We start from the raw sequence: 17,727 nt of genomic DNA, 5'->3' as shown, positions 1-17,727 counted from the left end.
AACGGCATAGTGAAGCGTGGATACAGTTACATTTCCTGAAGTGTTTTATTCCTTTCATACCACAACAACGATTTTACAAGATTAACTTTTATTTATAAACATACTATTTATTCGTCTATAGCTGTAAATGTTATTAGTTGAGAAATATTAGCTATAAACAGTCATTGTCTTACCATTTATTTCTTAATAATTTTAAGGATAAAAAAAAAAATCATTTGTCCTGAGTCCTGGAGATTCATTTGCATAAAAGTTACAGAAAATATCAACATTATTTAAATCCACTGCAATACAAACGATAACGTATTAGAACGATTTGAAAACAACCAATCAGAATCAAGAATTCCAAAGATTTGAATTTTAAAATCGAACTCAAACTCCTTACTTCACTTATTACAGAATTACATAGAAGCTTGCTAGCTTTGGTTAAAAACTAATCATGACCTCTCTGAGTTCAGGCTGTACAAATAAACGATTTACAAACTTACACAAGACGCCTTCAAATCGAGTCTTATTCCACCGATTCTAAAGGAAAAGTGCTCCTTTAGGATTTTTTTAGCACACTTTGTAGAACAAATGTGTTGGAACTTGCTAAATATGGGCAAGTATAAAGTGAGGGCTTGGGTAAGAGAATGTGTGACTGAGAGAAACAGCAAACTGCAGGTGTCAGATCCTGCTGTGTGACAAGCTTGTGAATAATTTCAACACTATTATCCTACACAGTGCCACTCATCAAACCCATTCAAGGGCAAAGCACTTCAGAGATCGAATGGCTGAAAAGCTGAAAGATTATCATATGCTTCATCTCCAACGTTCAGACACACCACTTATTAAACCGAAATAAAAACAATTAACAGCCTGGGAGTAATGAGTAAGCCTAGATAGATGCTATTCTAATCTTTAATCAGTCTGATGTAAATAGCAGCTTAGACTACTAAAGGTAAACATAAATATTTTGATCTTGTTAATGACTTTTTCCATTTAAATTCTTTGAATAAACTGCATCAATAGCGTGACTTCTTATAAACAGCATTCTTTATCCATGTGTGTCTAATCACATTTTCTGAAACTCGGCCATCTTGAAGATGGCTTTATTTTTTGCCTCTAGGCACAATTACGCTGCGATAAGATACAAAGTGGGAAGAAAAACATGGATGTTCATAATTTGGCAGCAAAAAACCTATCCAGCTTACAACAACTTATAGTGAGTGATCAGGATTTTACAAGCTAATATAGTTGTATGATAATTGCTCTAAATTAAATACTCGCAAAATAAAAACCAAAACTCATTTATAAGAAAAGATGTACATTGTTGTTTCCTACTGATGCTATTTGAGTTTGAAGACACTAGCCCGATGTTTGGAGCTGGAATTCTCTGAGGATTTGTCTCAATCAGCTGGTTCACTTTAGTTGGTGGAAAAAGTACTAACGTGTGAAAATCTTACTAGATATTTCTAAAATTAGCCTGATATCATTATTCTATCTCTGTAGGTTTGCTGGTTATATGTAGGACTAACTGATTATCTAGAGTTTGACCTGCTGCCTAGCCGATTATGGTAGCTTCTTGAATGGATGTTATCCTAACAACTCACTAGCGAAGAAATCTTAGTTAGTTAGTTAGTCAGATCATATCAGCAAACTAGCAAAACTTTAAAAAACTTCAACAAAAAAAAATCTATATAAAAAAACATATATCAGTAATCACTTAACAACAACAATATACATACATTTGTGGATGATTGTGATACTTTTTTTAAGAGCTAAGAGGCTTCATAAGATATGTCATTTCCACTTAGTGGTCATAGATGCTCCTGTTTTGTTTTAGTTGGGCACTGTGGGATTTCTTCAGGAATCGAACGTTTTAGTGCACTAGAGGGATTTTGTGATTGAGAGAGAAACAGCCCTTAAAATGGCCGACTTCCTGGACAATGCCCTGACTACTGATCTAGAGAACTGATCGAGATGTACACTTTGGTTTTTTTCCATAGTTGAAAGTTGAAAGTTACAAGCTTTAGGTAAAGATGTTATATGTCCCAATGTATTTTTCATACTATAGAATCAATGTTTTCCACATTAGGACCAGAAATATATCCAAGTTTGTAGATGGCCAACAGTCATAATTCAAATGAATTTGTATAGCGCTTTTAACAATGGATATTGTCTGATTTAAAGACGTATAAAAAAAACAGAGTAGAAATTACAAAGTTTAAAATTAAATTAATTTTTTTCCTGAATATTTATCCTTAATGAGAAGCCTGAGCCAATGGTGGCGAGGAAAAAACTCCCTGAGATGATATGAGGAAGAAACCTTGAGAGGAACCGGGCTCAGAAGGGAACCTCATCCATGGGTGAAACCGGACAGCAAATTTAAAAACCTTTTACAGAGTAATTCTTTGGAGTTTGCAATAGAGTTTAGACTGAAAGATAGAGTTGAATAGATTATTAAGGAAAAATGAAAGGAAATAGTTTCTTTAATTCTAACATGTTCTCTAAAGTCCTCATTTGCATCCATGCTGCAAAAGTTTTAATACAAAATCTACTTAATAAAACATGTGGAAAAAAAGATTAATTATGATATCTGTTATTTTAATAAATAACCCTATTCTCCCGTCGTGCCTTACTGGTAATCGTTTCACAAAACAGAAACTCTTCTGTTGGTTTCTCTCATAATAATACGTTTGTAGGAGTTCGGTGGTAACCAGCTGATTAGCGCTGACACACCACTAATACAAATTATAGTAATTAGCGCAATTTCAGTCTTAATTTCATCTCAGTTTGTTTGTCTTGTTTCCTGATGTGGAAGAGGTGTTATTTGTCTGACTCTATCGACCCATATTGTGTAAAACTGAGAAACTTCACTTTTTCAAACTTTCCAAAGCAATTAAAGTGCAAAAGAAACGATGGAAAGAATGTGATGGTGTTAACCTGAGAACATTGTGTCACTTTCTGGTGACGTTTAGGACCAATTATTGTTCTGAGGCATCATGAATAAGCGACCTGTCTGTTAAAAGATGAGCTCCAAGCCACTTCAACGTTCCTCCGAGAATATTCTGACTGACTTAGTTGATAATGAATTACAGCTTTTATTTCCATTTTTCTCAGAGGTTCACTTCTTTCTTCTTCTTCTTGTTCTAAATGGATTTCACAAGCCTTTAAAATTATGAGGAAATGATGTGTGCTGTAAAATACTGGTTAAAAGCTATGAGAAAGTTTACAATTTTTAAGTATCTCTAGGTTCACTTTAGATGGTGGAAAAAAGTACTACAAAATTTCTACTTAAGGTGAAAGTAGTTAATGTGTCAAAATCTTTATTTCAAAGTAACACTAATTAGCCTGATATCATCATTCTATCTCTGTAGATTTGCTGGTCATGTGTAGGACTAATTGATTAATGTCAATATCCAATATTTATCATTGTCTAAAGTTTGACTTGCTGCCTATCCGATTATTGTACTTGAATGGATGCTAGTCTAACACTTCACTAGCAAAGAAAGCATTCTAACTTCAGTCAATACATATCAGCAAACTAGCAACACTTCAACAAGCTTTTTCAAATGAAAGAGCTGTAAAAGTGTCAGTTTATACAATTTATACTCTTTGCACAAATACTAAAAAAAAATACTCAAACATGATAACATGGTATAATAACTCCACCTAAATATGCTAGCAGACATTAATATAAGGTTATTGATGTAAGACGGCATTTATAAGGTTTCTTTTTGTAAATTAATTATATATATATATATATATATATATATATATATTTTTACATTGTATGGCTTGTGGAATACGTTGGATTTCTGTGGAACTGTTTGTGTAATCTATTTAAGAAGATATTAGCTCACCACTTTTGTTTGTACAATTCATAATTTTCAACATCCGAAAAAAACAACTTCCTTACATCTAACAGTCAGCTTCAGCTTCATTATTTCCTCGTTTTTCAGTTTCCACAGCTAGTCCATGTACATATATGTATTTTTTTCAAAGGAATCGTAGATCTAAGCATTCAAAGGCCTTTTCAGAGTTTCTTGCACTTCTTTTATAACGTTCTGAAAAGACAAGTAAGAGTTAATCGTCTAACCCGAGAAAACCTTCAGTGCAGAGAAGAGTTCTGTACAAAGAAATGCTGCATTTCATACTGTAGAGGTAAGACTTCATTTAAATAAAAAAAAAAAATGAAGACCTCGAAGAAATAGTTCATATTCCAGACACTTATCTAATGGAGGCAAAAAAATTCAATCACAGCATGTAATATTTTGGATTGTTGGTTGATGAGTCAAAATATTTGATATCTTGACTAGCTCAGAAGTTCTTCTCTTTGACCACCAAGTGTCAAATTCCAATGACTGTTTTTACACTTGGCATTAAAATGTGACCTGTGTTTGGATAGTTTCCACATTCGAGGGTAAACACATTAGTGATCGGATTAGTTATCTGACTGTAATGTCATGGTTCAGAGGTAGTCGAGGACACATTGTGATCAGATTTTAGTATGATGTAAATGCAATCCAGACGTTTTGTCTGCATTCACATGTCGATGTCACACGAAACCCCGCCCCCTATCATTATTCCCCCTCCTCTCTCCCGAACTGTCAGAAAGATAGAGGCTGTGGAGCATTTCTGAGACTCGCACATTTATATTTTTGTGGAACGATGCGATAGAGAGTGGAGTAAATTGCAAATATAATGAAAAGTTTGCTTTCGCACACGAAAGTTGCAGAAACTTTCATTCTCTGTAAAGTACGCACATTTTGCCCACCACAGCTGGCAACAATCCAGGACCCATAGGTTTCTTTTTTTCTGTTTCCATTTCTCATTCCATTTCCATTCCATAAGTTCAGGTCGAAACTATTTTGCGGATAGTTTGCGGAACTATTTTTCCACTGCAGACTTATTTAAATATTGCACAGGAAAGACAGATCTGATCAGATATCCAGATACAGAAGCCACATGATGTTGACAAGTGTAAACGCATCATGACACGGGGGATATTGTTGGCTAAGATCTTGGACTACCAATCGTAAGTGCGTTCAAATCCCTGGTCCACCAAGCTGTCACTGCTGGGTCCATAACCATCAAATGTATAAAAATGGGATAAAATATAAGTCACCATGGAAAAGGGAGACTGACAAATGCTGTAAATGTCTTGATTGGCTGATGATCTGATTTGCCCGGTGTAAACACTGCCAATGAGTAGCATACAGCAGAAGTCAACAAACTCGAATGACCAGTATGTTTATTTCTGAGAGGTAAGAAACATCATTCCACTTGGTATTAAACTGAAAATTATGGATGATGTAGTGCAGAGCGAGCCACAGCTGCTGAATCACACAAGTGATTTATACAATACGATTCATACAAGTGTTCATCTCCATCCCATGTGTGTCTTTATTAGAAGTGATAAAAGGACAAGTGGAAGAACATCAGACTGCAATCTCCAAACACGTGCTTTTACCTTCTGCTAGAACATGTCTTTTGAAAAACTGTTTTCTCCAGAAACAAAATCTAGCCTGTTTATATTTCCATGTTCTTTCATGTTTCCTTTTCAGGTTGGCCCTTCTCCAACATGGTGTGTAAGTTGAGTGGCTTGGTGCAGGGAATGTCCGTCGCAGCCTCCGTCTTCACACTAGTTGCCATCGCTGTGGACAGGTTTGTTCTGACTTCATCATGACAAGTTCAGACAAGTTTTTGCTCTTGATATTAAAATAATAAAAAGAGGTTGGAAACTAGGACAAAAAGGGGGGCTATGACCATAATATTTGCACCTAATTGAGATCACACATTCCTTAAAGCTAATTGGATTAGGTCTGCAAAACGTTTCCAATAACAGAAAATGCATAATAATTTTTTAGCAAGGTTATTTGTCAAACGTTCTAAGGTCTGTAATGAGTCACCAGGTTCCTTGTTGTTTCAGTTTGAGGGTTTTAATTATTAAAAACAGCTGATGATGGGAAATCAGAGAAGAGCAGATGGTATAGTGGTGGTGTAATAAAATCAAGAAACAAAAATTATACAGGACCATACAGTAGATGTTAAAAGTCTATGCAAATTTTTAGGGGTGGAGACGGGGCAACCCAAGCAACATTAAGCAACCCAAAAAATTTAAATGAAAACAAGTAGAAATGTATTAGAAATGGTGGGGGGAAAATGTGAAAACTTAACCTGGTTCCAGAGATTAAAATAACTCTTAAAACATTTTTGGAAGCACTTTTTGCTTGCAATAAAGCACTCAGCATTTTCTTTCTACCAACTGGCCATTCCAAATCATTTTCTGAAGCCATTCCTTTACTCATTTGCATTTGTGCTTTGGCTCATTATTGTGCTGGAATGTGACATTTTTCTTCATCTTCAACTAACTCAGGCTTGCAGGTTGTGTGTTAGTATTCCGAGTTATTTGTGATTCCCTCCATCTTGACCCGAGTCCCAGATGAAGAGAAGTAAATGCATAGCGTGAAGCTGCCACCACTATGCTTCACCATGGGAACAGTGATCTTTGGGTGATGAGCTGTCCTGTTCCTGTCCTGTTCTGATAAGATGCCCTCCTCAGACCCAAACACATTTTATCGCATGGTTTAGGTGATTGAGCTAAAGATTTTTTTTAGTAACTCCAGCCATGTGAAGAATTAGAGAGCATGCAGAGAGAGAGATCAGTATTTTCCAGAAGTTCCTGCAGCTTCTTAATGTTGCTGCATGTCTCTCAGCAGCCTCCTTGATTAGATCCCTTCTTATCCTTTTGTAAACTTTTGAGGAATGTTCCTGCTCTGTTTTCTCCACTTGCTGATAAAGGCCTTCATGGTGTTTTTAATGTTTTAGGAATTCTTATGAATCCCTCTCCTGATTGATGCCTAACAACAGTGAGATCCTGTACAACAGGAGTGTCCAATCATATCCACAGGGCTGTGGATAAGGACTGGTGTGGGTGCAGATTTTCATTCCAATCAAGCAGGAGGCACACTTGATTCCACCTGTTTAATCAACTGATCTTGGCCTTCAATAGACTCAGGTGTGGCTTCTGTCCGGTTGGAATGAAAACCTGCACCACATAGGCCCTATGCTGATAAGAGTGGACACTAGTGCTGTACATGTTTCATAAGATCTTTGACTTCAGCCGTCATATGAAACTAAGAAACAGCTGAACTGTATTTGGGGTTAATCAGGATCACCAACCTGGTGACTGGTGTAGGATTATTATTTTTTTGAGCATGATGGTGAATGTGATAGATTTATTCTGAACACTGTCAAATGTCAGACCTGATACAAAAAAAGTGGACATACTTTTACAACCAGGTTACTGCAAGATTTTTTTTTCCACCTCGTAAAACATTTCTATTTTTCTGTCACTATGGGTGAAATGCTTACTTTCGCTTCTTATTCATATTTCACTTATCCAGATAATCTCTGAACTGTGAATTCTGTCTGTCTTCATAAGAATGTTGTAGAACATCTTATTAATCACCGGTGTGTTTTATAATTCCCTTCAGGTTTCGCTGCATTGTCTACCCTTTCCAGCCTAAACTGACCTTGCTGGTCGCCAAGGTGACCATAGCGATGATTTGGGTCCTGGCATTGGTGATTATGTGTCCATCTGCAGCGACGCTGACTGTGGAACATGTCAAGGATCACTTCATGGTGCACAACCTAGACTACAACCACACATACCCGCTCTTGTCTTGCTTCGAGAACTGGGCTGATCCTCACATGAGGAAAGTCTACACCACGATTCTGTTTGCCCACATCTACCTGATCCCTCTTACTATAATCACGCTCATGTACGGGCGCATCGGCATCAAGCTCTACACCACATCAGTCATTTCTGTGAACGAACAGCCAGAAAGCGGTGGGGGTCAGAACGCCGCCAGGCCGTTGATCTCGCAGAAAAAAATCAAAGTGATCAAAATGTTGATTGTGGTTGCCCTCCTTTTTACACTCTCTTGGTTACCCTTATGGATCCTCATGCTCCTGACAGATTATGGAGGTCTGGAACAGGATGAGCTCGAGCTCCTCTCCGGCTACGTGTTCCCATTCGCACATTGGCTAGCTTTCTCGAACTCCAGCGTCAACCCCATCATCTACGGCTATTACAATGAGAACTTCAAGCGAGGATTCCAGGCTGTCTGCAGGACCCATTCGTTATGCTGCTGCTGTTTTATCATGCCCACAGGGAACAGAAGGGTTCACAGACCAGGCAGGGAAGACCAGAGAGAAACTCTGGGGAACTCAAACACTCTGCCATTTGGAGCCAGAAACAGGGTTTACACAGATGGGAACTTAAATAACTGCAGAGCCAGCATGGATGAGGGGCAAAAGAGGGGTGGCTGCAGGCTCAGTAACTCTGCTAGCATGGATGATGCCAGATCTGAGATGGCCATCCCGACAAAAGGGATTGCAACTCAAAAAGGACTGCAAATGGAAGACCTGGAGAAAATCAGTCCCATTGGCATGACCGTGAGTCAGGCCTGGGACCAGTAGAGACCAGTATGCAGCATTAAAATTGTAGATTATATTTCAACTAAAGCCTAAAACTGTGTACAGCCATCACCAGGATGCAAACAGGGTTGCAAACCACAAGGGCCTGGAGATCAAGGACCACTAAGATCAATCCCATTGGCATAACTGGGAGTCACACATGGAAATTTTTTATGATTTCAGTATTCAGCCTGTTACTTATATTTTGTAGACACAAGCTTAACTACAGAACCAAAACCAAACAGGCAAATATTGGATTCTTAATTATAAACATATTAGTAAACACTCAAGACACAAAAACATTTTATAAAACCTGCATTTTCAGTCTGATCTTAAAGCACTGCTGAAAAAAGCCATGAGATATCGAGATATTGATATTTACACTCAGCTGCATGAAATTACAATCGACACAAAGAAACCAGACAAGCTTAATTTGTGTCTTTGATCAAGCATCAGTGATTCATTGGCTTGATTAAAGAATTCACTCCTTTGTGCCTCCTATGTAAAAAAGAAATATTGACTTTTGAAAATTTGCAATCACATATAAAGAAGCAAGCTAGATTTAAGTTCTTTAGTTCTTAGACTTCATTCCAACAGGATTATTAAATATTATTTAACCAGTAAGCTAAATGCTATCATAATTTGTCCAAGTTAGGAAAATATTATAATATTTAGGAACAGGTTTTATGCCGGATGCCCTTCCTGAAGCAACCCTCACGTTTTATCCGGCTTAGGGCCTGCACTGAGGGTTAACTCTTTAGTGGCTGGGTTATCTCCCTTTCTGGGAATCGAACCTGAGCCATGACAATGAGAGCGCAGGAGCCTGCTGCTGGAGTAGATTATCAAGTTTGCCTCCATAATTTGAATTGCCGCCATTTTTGATACAGTGCCTATACATTTACTTAAGTACAATTTTCTTCACCTTTTCCACCCCATTCAGACTGTAGGATGTATGCGACAGTGTGCTGTCTGACCCTCATTCCTGGGATGAGTAAACGTTATCAGTGTGCACAAACATTTCTACTTTTAAAAGGTCATGAAGCAAAAAAGGTTCTGTAAAGACTGCCCCTTTACAAGATCGATGTAATTAACATGACCACGAATCAGCTCAGAGACCATCAGTAAACATCAGCTGTAACCTGAGCAACTAGAAAACAAGGACGGCTTGGCAGAAAGCGGCAGCTGCGGGTTCAGCGGCTCCGTCGGCAGGGATGATGCCAAGTCCGAGGTGTCCAGAAAGACAAAAGGGGTTGTGTGATAAACAGGACTGCAGATGGAGAAACCTGGACATGCTCATTCACATTGCTGTGACCACGAGTCAGGTTTGGAGCCAGTAAAGGACCCAATTTCACAGTTCAGCAAGCAGACTGAACAAATGCAGAGATTTGTTTGCCAAATGGCAGCAATTCTGAGGTAAATCAGCTGGTTAATTCTGAATTATATTCCAAAAAGATGAAACGGATGCTAAAAGAAAGGTATAATATTGTAGACATCAGCTATACATAGGAATCACATTTTAAAGTGATTCATTAACTTAAAGAGATAGTCTTCATATATGTTGAACTATCTTGTCAGGAGCATGATGGTATAAACATATCTTTTCAGAATAACAGAAAAGCGAGAGCATTGTTGAAGTTTGTGTGGTATTTTCTATTTTTCTACATTTTAAAGAGCTTTGTGGTGCATCACAATATGCTGACATTTACTTGTATGTAGATTATAGAGCTCGCGTCCATCATGTGAAAAAGCTAACAATGGAAATGGCAGCACAAGTGATCATTAGTTACAGCTGTTATTTGGTGTATGCCTTTGTATCTGGTTTATTCAGACAAATACAAAAAAAATACAAAAAAACAACAACAACAGTTTACTCAGGTATAAATCATGAAATTGAGCTAGAATGTGAAGAAATATCCCTTATATGCTTATACACACTGAAGCACAGACACCTACGGTCCCCTGCAAAAGTATCGGAAGTATCTGGGTCTTAAAGTAAATAACGTTGTCTTGCTGCATGATGAAGTTCCTTCTGATTCATTTCTCTGTGAACGCTCAGACAAAACGTTTCTCTAGACGTCTGAATTCGTTTGGCTCCCACCATCATGAGCTCTGTCATCAGTAAAGACTAGTGAGAATGTTCCAGAAGCAGCCATGCAAGCAAAAGCCATGACCCCACCACCACCATGCTTCACAGATCAGCTCATATGTTTTTGATCCTTTGTATTAGATCCTTTCATTCTTTCTTCACATTTTAGCAGAGTTTCATTTTGTGTTCTGGTTTTTATATTTCTGCTCTGAAAGTTTTCTTTGAACGCTGAATTGAAAGAACTTCACCCTTACCCTTGCACTGTGGTTGTTGAGGTCACTGACTGCCATCTTTGGGCTTCTCTTCATGTTCAAAGCTCTCACAAGTTTTCTATCATCAGCTGTTAGCCAACTTGTTTGTTGTATTGTTGTACATCAGAGGCTATATATATATATACACTATATTGCCAAAAGTATTCGCTCACCCATCCAAATAATCAGAATCAGGTGTTCCAATCACTTCCATGGCCACAGGTGTATAAAATCAAGCACCTAGGCATGCAGACTGTTTTTACAAACATTTGTGAAAGAATGGGTCGCTCTCAGGAGCTCAGTGAATTCCAGCGTGGAACTGTGATAGGATGCCACCTGTGCAACAAATCCAGTCGTGAAATTTCCTCGCTCCTAAATATTCCACAGTCAACTGTCAGCTGTATTATAAGAACGTGGAAGTGTTTGGGAACGACAGCAACTCAGCCACCAAGTGGTAGGCCACGTAAACTGACGGAGCGGGGTCAGCGGATGCTGAGGCGCATAGTGCGAAGAGGTCGCCAACTTTCTGCAGAGTCAATCGCTACAGACCTCCAAACTTCATGTGGCCTTCAGATTAGCTCAAGAACAGTGCGCAGAGAGCTTCATGGAATGGGTTTCCATGGCCGAGCAGCTGCATCCAAGCCATACATCACCAAGTGCAATGCAAAGCGTCGGATGCAGTGGTGTAAAGCATGCCGCCACTGGACTCTAGAGCAGTGGAGACGCGTTCTCTGGAGGGACGAATCGCGCTTCTCCATCTGGCAATCTGATGGACGAGTCTGGGTTTGGCGGTTGCCAGGAGAACGGTACTTGTCTGACTGCATTGTGCCAAGTGTAAAGTTTGGTGGAGGGGGGATTATGGTGTGGGGTTGTTTTTCAGGAGCTGGGCTTGGCCCCTTAGTTCCAGTGAAAGGAACTCTGAATGCTTCAGCATACCAAGACATTTTGGACAATTCCATGCTCCCAACTTTGTGGGAACAGTTTGGAGCTGGCCCCTTCCTCTTCCAACATGACTGTGCACCAGTGATGCAAGGTCCATAAAGACATGGATGACAGAGTCTGGTGTGGATGAACTTGACTGGCCTGCACAGAGTCCTGACCTCAACCCGATAGAACACCTTTGGGATGAATTAGAGTGGAGACTGAGAGCCAGACCTTCTCGTCCAACATCAGTGTGTGACCTCACAAATGCGCTTCTGGAAGAATGGTCAAAAATTCCCATAAACACACTCCTAAACCTTGTGGACAGCCTTCCCAGAAGAGTTGAAGCTGTTATAGCTGCAAAGGGTGGACCGACGTCATATTGAACCCTATGGATTAGGAATGGGATGTCACTTAAGTTCATATGCGAGTCAAGGCAGGTGAGCGAATACTTTTGGCAATATAGTGTATATATATATATATATATATATATATATATATATATATATATATATATATATATATATATATATATATATATACATATATATATATATATATATATATATATGTATATATAGAGTAAGCTTCATTGCGAAAGGGGCAGTGGCGTTTTAAGCCCTGACACACCAAGCCATGGACACCACTAAAATTAATGGCAAGGTAAATGACAAGGTAACACACTCGACCCCCAGTCCTAACAATTAAATGAATTTTAATGTGATAAATACAACTAGCACTATTCATGTCACAAAATATTGCCAATATGTTAAGAGACTAGGTTTGGGTATATTATTGAAATGCTTTTCTCATTCATATAGAAACAAATTAGTCTAATTAGTTAATATTCTTTTCTATTTTTAACTTGCCTTTATGATATTTGACAGCAAAGGAAAATTTCAGTTTTTTTCTCCAGTCCAGATTACAGGCTTTAAGATGAAAACTCTGCTATAGAAACCAACGACTCAGACGTTTCTACTCAAGCAAAAATCCTTCAAACTTGAAAGGCATGTAGATGCAGAGTCCCTCCATTTTAAATCATCTGAATGTGAAGCTGCATGCGTAACCCGATTCTGAATACAGGGAACTTTCTTATAAATATTGATATAACTGTTCAAAATGGAGATCTGAAATCGGCATCGCTGTACTAAATTTCCATCCTCTCTAGGGTGTGACGTGTCATCCCTTGTAGTCCATCTTTATAAAGAATCGTACAGCATGTTATACGTGTCAAAACGATTCCATCCCAAGCCGAATAACAAGAGAGAAAATAACTGCACCACTGTGTGGTTAGTGACAACGTCTTTTTTCTGTGAAAATGTTTTCGATTGTTTTTTTTTTCACGTATACAGAACAGTGCCCCCTGCTGGCATGCTGAGTTATCTCCTTTCACATAGGCACACAATATAGTGCTGAAGGGATGATGTTTTTTCTGTAGACCAACCCAAAGTGATCATCTCTCTGGTTCCGTCAATAAAAAGTCAGTATTTATTTCTCTATTCTAGCTTTTGGATTACTTCAGAAAATAAATAAACTCAAAAGGTTGATGATTCATACACATTTTGTTCAAGATAATCTGCACAACTTTCACAAATGTTGAACAGAAATAGAAATGCTGAAGTTATAAAGACTATAAATGAACTACAGCATGCAGTCACATGACTTCAACGTCACCACCACTACCAATAAGCTTCCGACTTATTCAGTCTTTATTTAAAACATGATGTCCCCTGATAAGGAACCACTGAGATCTTTTTGTGGAGGAACCTGAAGGAATGAACTGTTGGAGTTGGATGTTTACAGGATTGTGTTATTAGTATAAACACAACCAGGAGTTTTCCTGTATGGTGTTTGCTGTTTAGCCACTTGGTAGCAACAGGCTTTTTAAAAACGTTAAAAAAGTTGATAAAGTTGTCGAAAAACATGAAAAGATCTTCAGCTTGTGTTAACCTCAGACAGTTAATTCAGGCAATTAACCAAAAACCCTTTGACTTTGTGACGATGGAACCTTCACAACTGTTCACGAGAGAGACTTACTCCTGGTTGGTGCTTGTTTTTAGACATCTGCTTGGTGCACCATGGCTTTTGACAGTCGAGAGAGCCAGTGCTGTGCCCTTGAGCAAGGCTTTGAAACTTCACCTGCAACTTCATCTGTACTTGCAGTTGCTTGCAGTACTTGTTGCTATGGTTAAACGCATCTGACAAACGGATGCACATGAATTAGCTTTCATTTGAGTTTATGATCAAAAGTGTCTATTTTTTGTTCGTTTAACATGTAGGCATGTGTTTAAGAGACCACGTCAGGTTGCTAGGTGAGGAAATGGTAATCTGCATGAGACCAGGTCACTGACTAGCATGCAGCTGTGTGAGTATATATATCGCTGCTAACCTGGCTGTTTGCATATATTGTTGCAGCTTTTGGAAATAGCTCAAGCTCCTTTGCATGTTCTCCTAGTGACTGTGGGAGGTTTCTCAGAGTTCTCCAAGGTTCTTACATCAGAAATCCCACCAGCAGGTAGATCCTAAAGCTGGGAATGATTTTGTGGTGCTATGACATGGACAGGTTTTCCAACTAGTGTGTATTCCCTCACTTTCCACCCAGTGTTCCTCTCCAGATCCAGCACAACCTTGAAGAAAAAAGTGATTACTGTTAATGTTAATTAAGCTGTTTCATTACTGATAAACTACTGCACAACTGCATAATATTATACCGTGATTTTTCTACACACACAGTGATCTGATTATCATGAGGAATTTAAGAGAACTATTAGTAAGAAGCTAATTACAACTTGGAAACATATGAAGAACGAGTTTGAAGTTTTATATTTATTTAGATGCAACTTCAACCCGGAGCTACAGGAATCATATATTATAATTTAAAAAAATAATTAAAATATTTTGACAGAGATTCATTTATAAAAATGTGTTTACTGTGTCTGTACACAATGCCTGCTTTAAACTAAACTTTTATGAAACAATTTTATTTTAAATTTGTTATTCATATATGGAAAGTGTTAAACAAATCAAAACTAGTTATAAATACTGGCTTGATGAGCTTCAGCGAGGTCCTTTTCATAACTGTAAGGGTTAAATGTTCGGGATAAATAGTAACTTAACATTAAACTTTATAATTTTTTTTATTTTTCTACACTTCTGTAAATCTGTTTTGAGACAATGACAAATAAATTAAACTGAATAAACTTCACAAATAATAAATGTCATCTCCACATCTCCGAATGTTATGTTTATGGAGTGGTAGTAGGCATTCCTGCTACTGGTTGCCATAGTAATAGCGACATATGATCACATGAGCTCTACTGTCTTCAATTCCATTGGTAGTAACTGCACCGCTCCATATTAGCATGAAGTCACTCCATATTCGCATAAAGTCGCATAAAGTTAAACTTTTCTCAACTTTGTCAAGTCATGGATTAGGGATTAATACAAATTAAATTTACATATAAGTCTAACATTAATCTTGAACTTTTGTACTATGTATTTTTGTTCTGTAAAGCTGCTTTGAGACAATCTCCATTATTAAAAGCGCTATACAAATAAAATGGAGTTGAACTGAATTGAAATGAAATGTGTCCAGACATGCCCACATCTAGTTGCTTGTGTCACCAGCTATGGTTGAAAATAAACGATCCCTGGAGACACTGTGTGTGTACATATCTTCTACATATCTTCGAATCAAATTTACCCCATGAGCTTTTAGAATGTTGTAGCATGGTCTTTTTAAAGAAAATTCTGGTTATGCTGGTCAGCATAGCAATGGATCTGGAATTTATCCAGAGAATGCTGGGCTTGAGGCAGGAACATATCCAACATGAGACATTAGTTTATTGCAGGCACCAACAAACACACAGACACTTTAGGGAAGCAACAGGCATGTTTTTGGGAGTTGAGAGAAAACTGGAGAACCCAGAGGAAACCTGCAGAGCCTCAGGGAGAAGAAGCGACACGGACATTTAGCCGAGCTCAGGATCGAACCCTGAAGCCGGAAAGCAGCAATGTCACACAGTCTCTCTTCTCTCTCAAATTCCATTAAACTGGGTTTGAAGTTGAATTATATGCATGACAGTGTTGTGGATGTAGCGCACTATAAAAAAAAAATGCAGTTTCTTTTTTGAGCCAAGTTGTTTTTAATTAAACGATTCCCTTAATTTCTCTGCAAGTATTCAAGATGTCACGCTGTGCTTTGTATAGCACAGAGCTGTCAAACTCAGGACAAAAGCAGGACTGTCTTTAATTAGTTGTTAATTGAAGCAGCAAGCAGTGAATAATGAGTACAAGTGCATGAAAGACCTGAGAGCTGCTGTGCTTACATGAGGCAACATCAGGTTTATTGTTAGAGGGAAAAAAAAGGAATAAAAGCTCAGTGTCGTTGTTCTCAGTGTATTTTATCGTTTTTAAAAAACGGATTTAAACAAACAAACAAACTTGTGTATTTGTTGATGTGGTGACGTCAGCGCTGTGTATCAGTCAGTAACGTTTTCCAGATTCTTTGGCGTGTTTTGACATTTTTTGTTTTTTTTGTTGTCAAGAGGAAGTGAGAACAGAATGTCATTTCACAAAACGAACTGTAACTAGAAACAAGTAAAAAGTATGATGCATTATTCTTTAATAAATATAATACTATAACTGTTAGCATATTGCTGTGGTTTCACGACAGGATGTGCTGTTAAAGGAAAATAATCAACTTTAGAGCACTACATGTTTCTCCACCAGTGTTTTTTTCCCCGTATACAAAGCAATGTTTATTCTATACAAAGAGAAACGTATTTATGTCACAGTTAAGACTCGTTGTGTGTATCACTTAATTAACAGCCGTTTATTCTCCAGACGCATCCGCCATCAATAACACACTCGTTTACTGTCTCATTAGGATCTGAGCATGAGCGGTTAAGTTCGCAGGTTTTCTTTAATTACTGCTCTCATTGTCGTATTGTTTAATCCCAGAAACGGTGATCAAACCGTAATGAAACATCAGATCACAGGAAATATGAGGAAGGATACTAGTTTCTGCTGATTGCAGCTGATTAACACAAGCACTTTCTTGTCTTTATGCAAGTTCTTCGCTCACTTAGATAAATAATTTGGTCTTTTTCAATTACGTGACTTTAGATTTGCAAAGTATATTTTTCCAAAATTTGCTAATATTATTAATATTAACATAAATATAAACATTAATCTTTATAAAATCTCTGTGTTTTCTATATTAAATTATACAGTGGAACCTCTGCATAGGAATTTAATTGGTTCTGGAGGCGAGTTCTTAAGGTGAAAATTTGTATTTAAACAATGTAAAAAAATGTAAATGTAGATAATTCGTTCCAGCCGGCCAAAAATATGACCAATATTCCCAATATGAAGCGAATGTAAACTGTATGGCTGTTTACAAAGAACTGACCCAAGCCAAGCATTCCAGGTCAAGGCTCCTCACAGGAAGTTGTGCCACCAAGCTTGGGCTAAAAATAGAACAGACCGCCCACGCCACCAATCTGTCAACAAAAAAACACCTGAAAAATCACCTAGCTTTTGAACGCATTGCGAAGGCAACACCGGTATCGTGGGTCAACTCCAAACAGCTTTCACTGACTGAAAATAAATCCGTAAAATTCATGAACTGGCTTCAGTTGGCTTCGCTTGGCTTTCCACTGACACTAACAAGTTTTGAATGGCTCCCGGATGTACACGCAACTTAGCCGGCGTTCAGTTCAGTTTGGTTTGTTCATATGCCGAAGATGCTTCATATGACGATGCAAAATTCGTAAGAGAGGGCATTCATATACCGAGGTTCCACTGTATGTTATTGATACACTGAAAAGTGGTGGAATTATTCTATCAAATTTTTTAATCAAAAATAAAAGAAGAGAAATAAAGAGGAGGAACATGAGGAAAGAGTTGACAGGTTGACTTCTGTACTACATACTAGTTTATTAAATGCAGTCGATATATTTGTATTATTCTGTTATCATTAAATCACCTGAAACAAGAACAGAA

The 17,727-nt window shown here is 37.9% G+C and overlaps 1 protein-coding gene across 1 annotated transcript in view; it reads left to right on the top strand.

Annotated features, from left to right (window-relative positions):
- npffr1l2 (neuropeptide FF receptor 1 like 2) overlaps positions 1 to 12,152 on the top strand; it is a 34,069-nt gene extending 21,917 nt beyond the window's left edge. Inside the window, exons 3-4 of the mRNA XM_058374562.1 lie at positions 5,547 to 5,646; positions 7,479 to 12,152. Of these exons, the coding sequence (XP_058230545.1) occupies positions 5,547 to 5,646; positions 7,479 to 8,466 (1,088 nt within the window). The 3' untranslated portion in view covers positions 8,467 to 12,152. The remainder of the gene's footprint in view (positions 1 to 5,546; positions 5,647 to 7,478) is intronic.
- Positions 12,153 to 17,727: the final 5,575 nt, after the last annotated feature.

Source organism: Hemibagrus wyckioides, linkage group LG22 (assembly GCF_019097595.1).
Source record: "Hemibagrus wyckioides isolate EC202008001 linkage group LG22, SWU_Hwy_1.0, whole genome shotgun sequence".
Taxonomy (NCBI): domain Eukaryota; kingdom Metazoa; phylum Chordata; class Actinopteri; order Siluriformes; family Bagridae; genus Hemibagrus; species Hemibagrus wyckioides.
The sequence above is the reverse complement of the archived record's forward strand: the minus strand, read 5'-3'. Positions and strand labels throughout refer to the sequence as shown.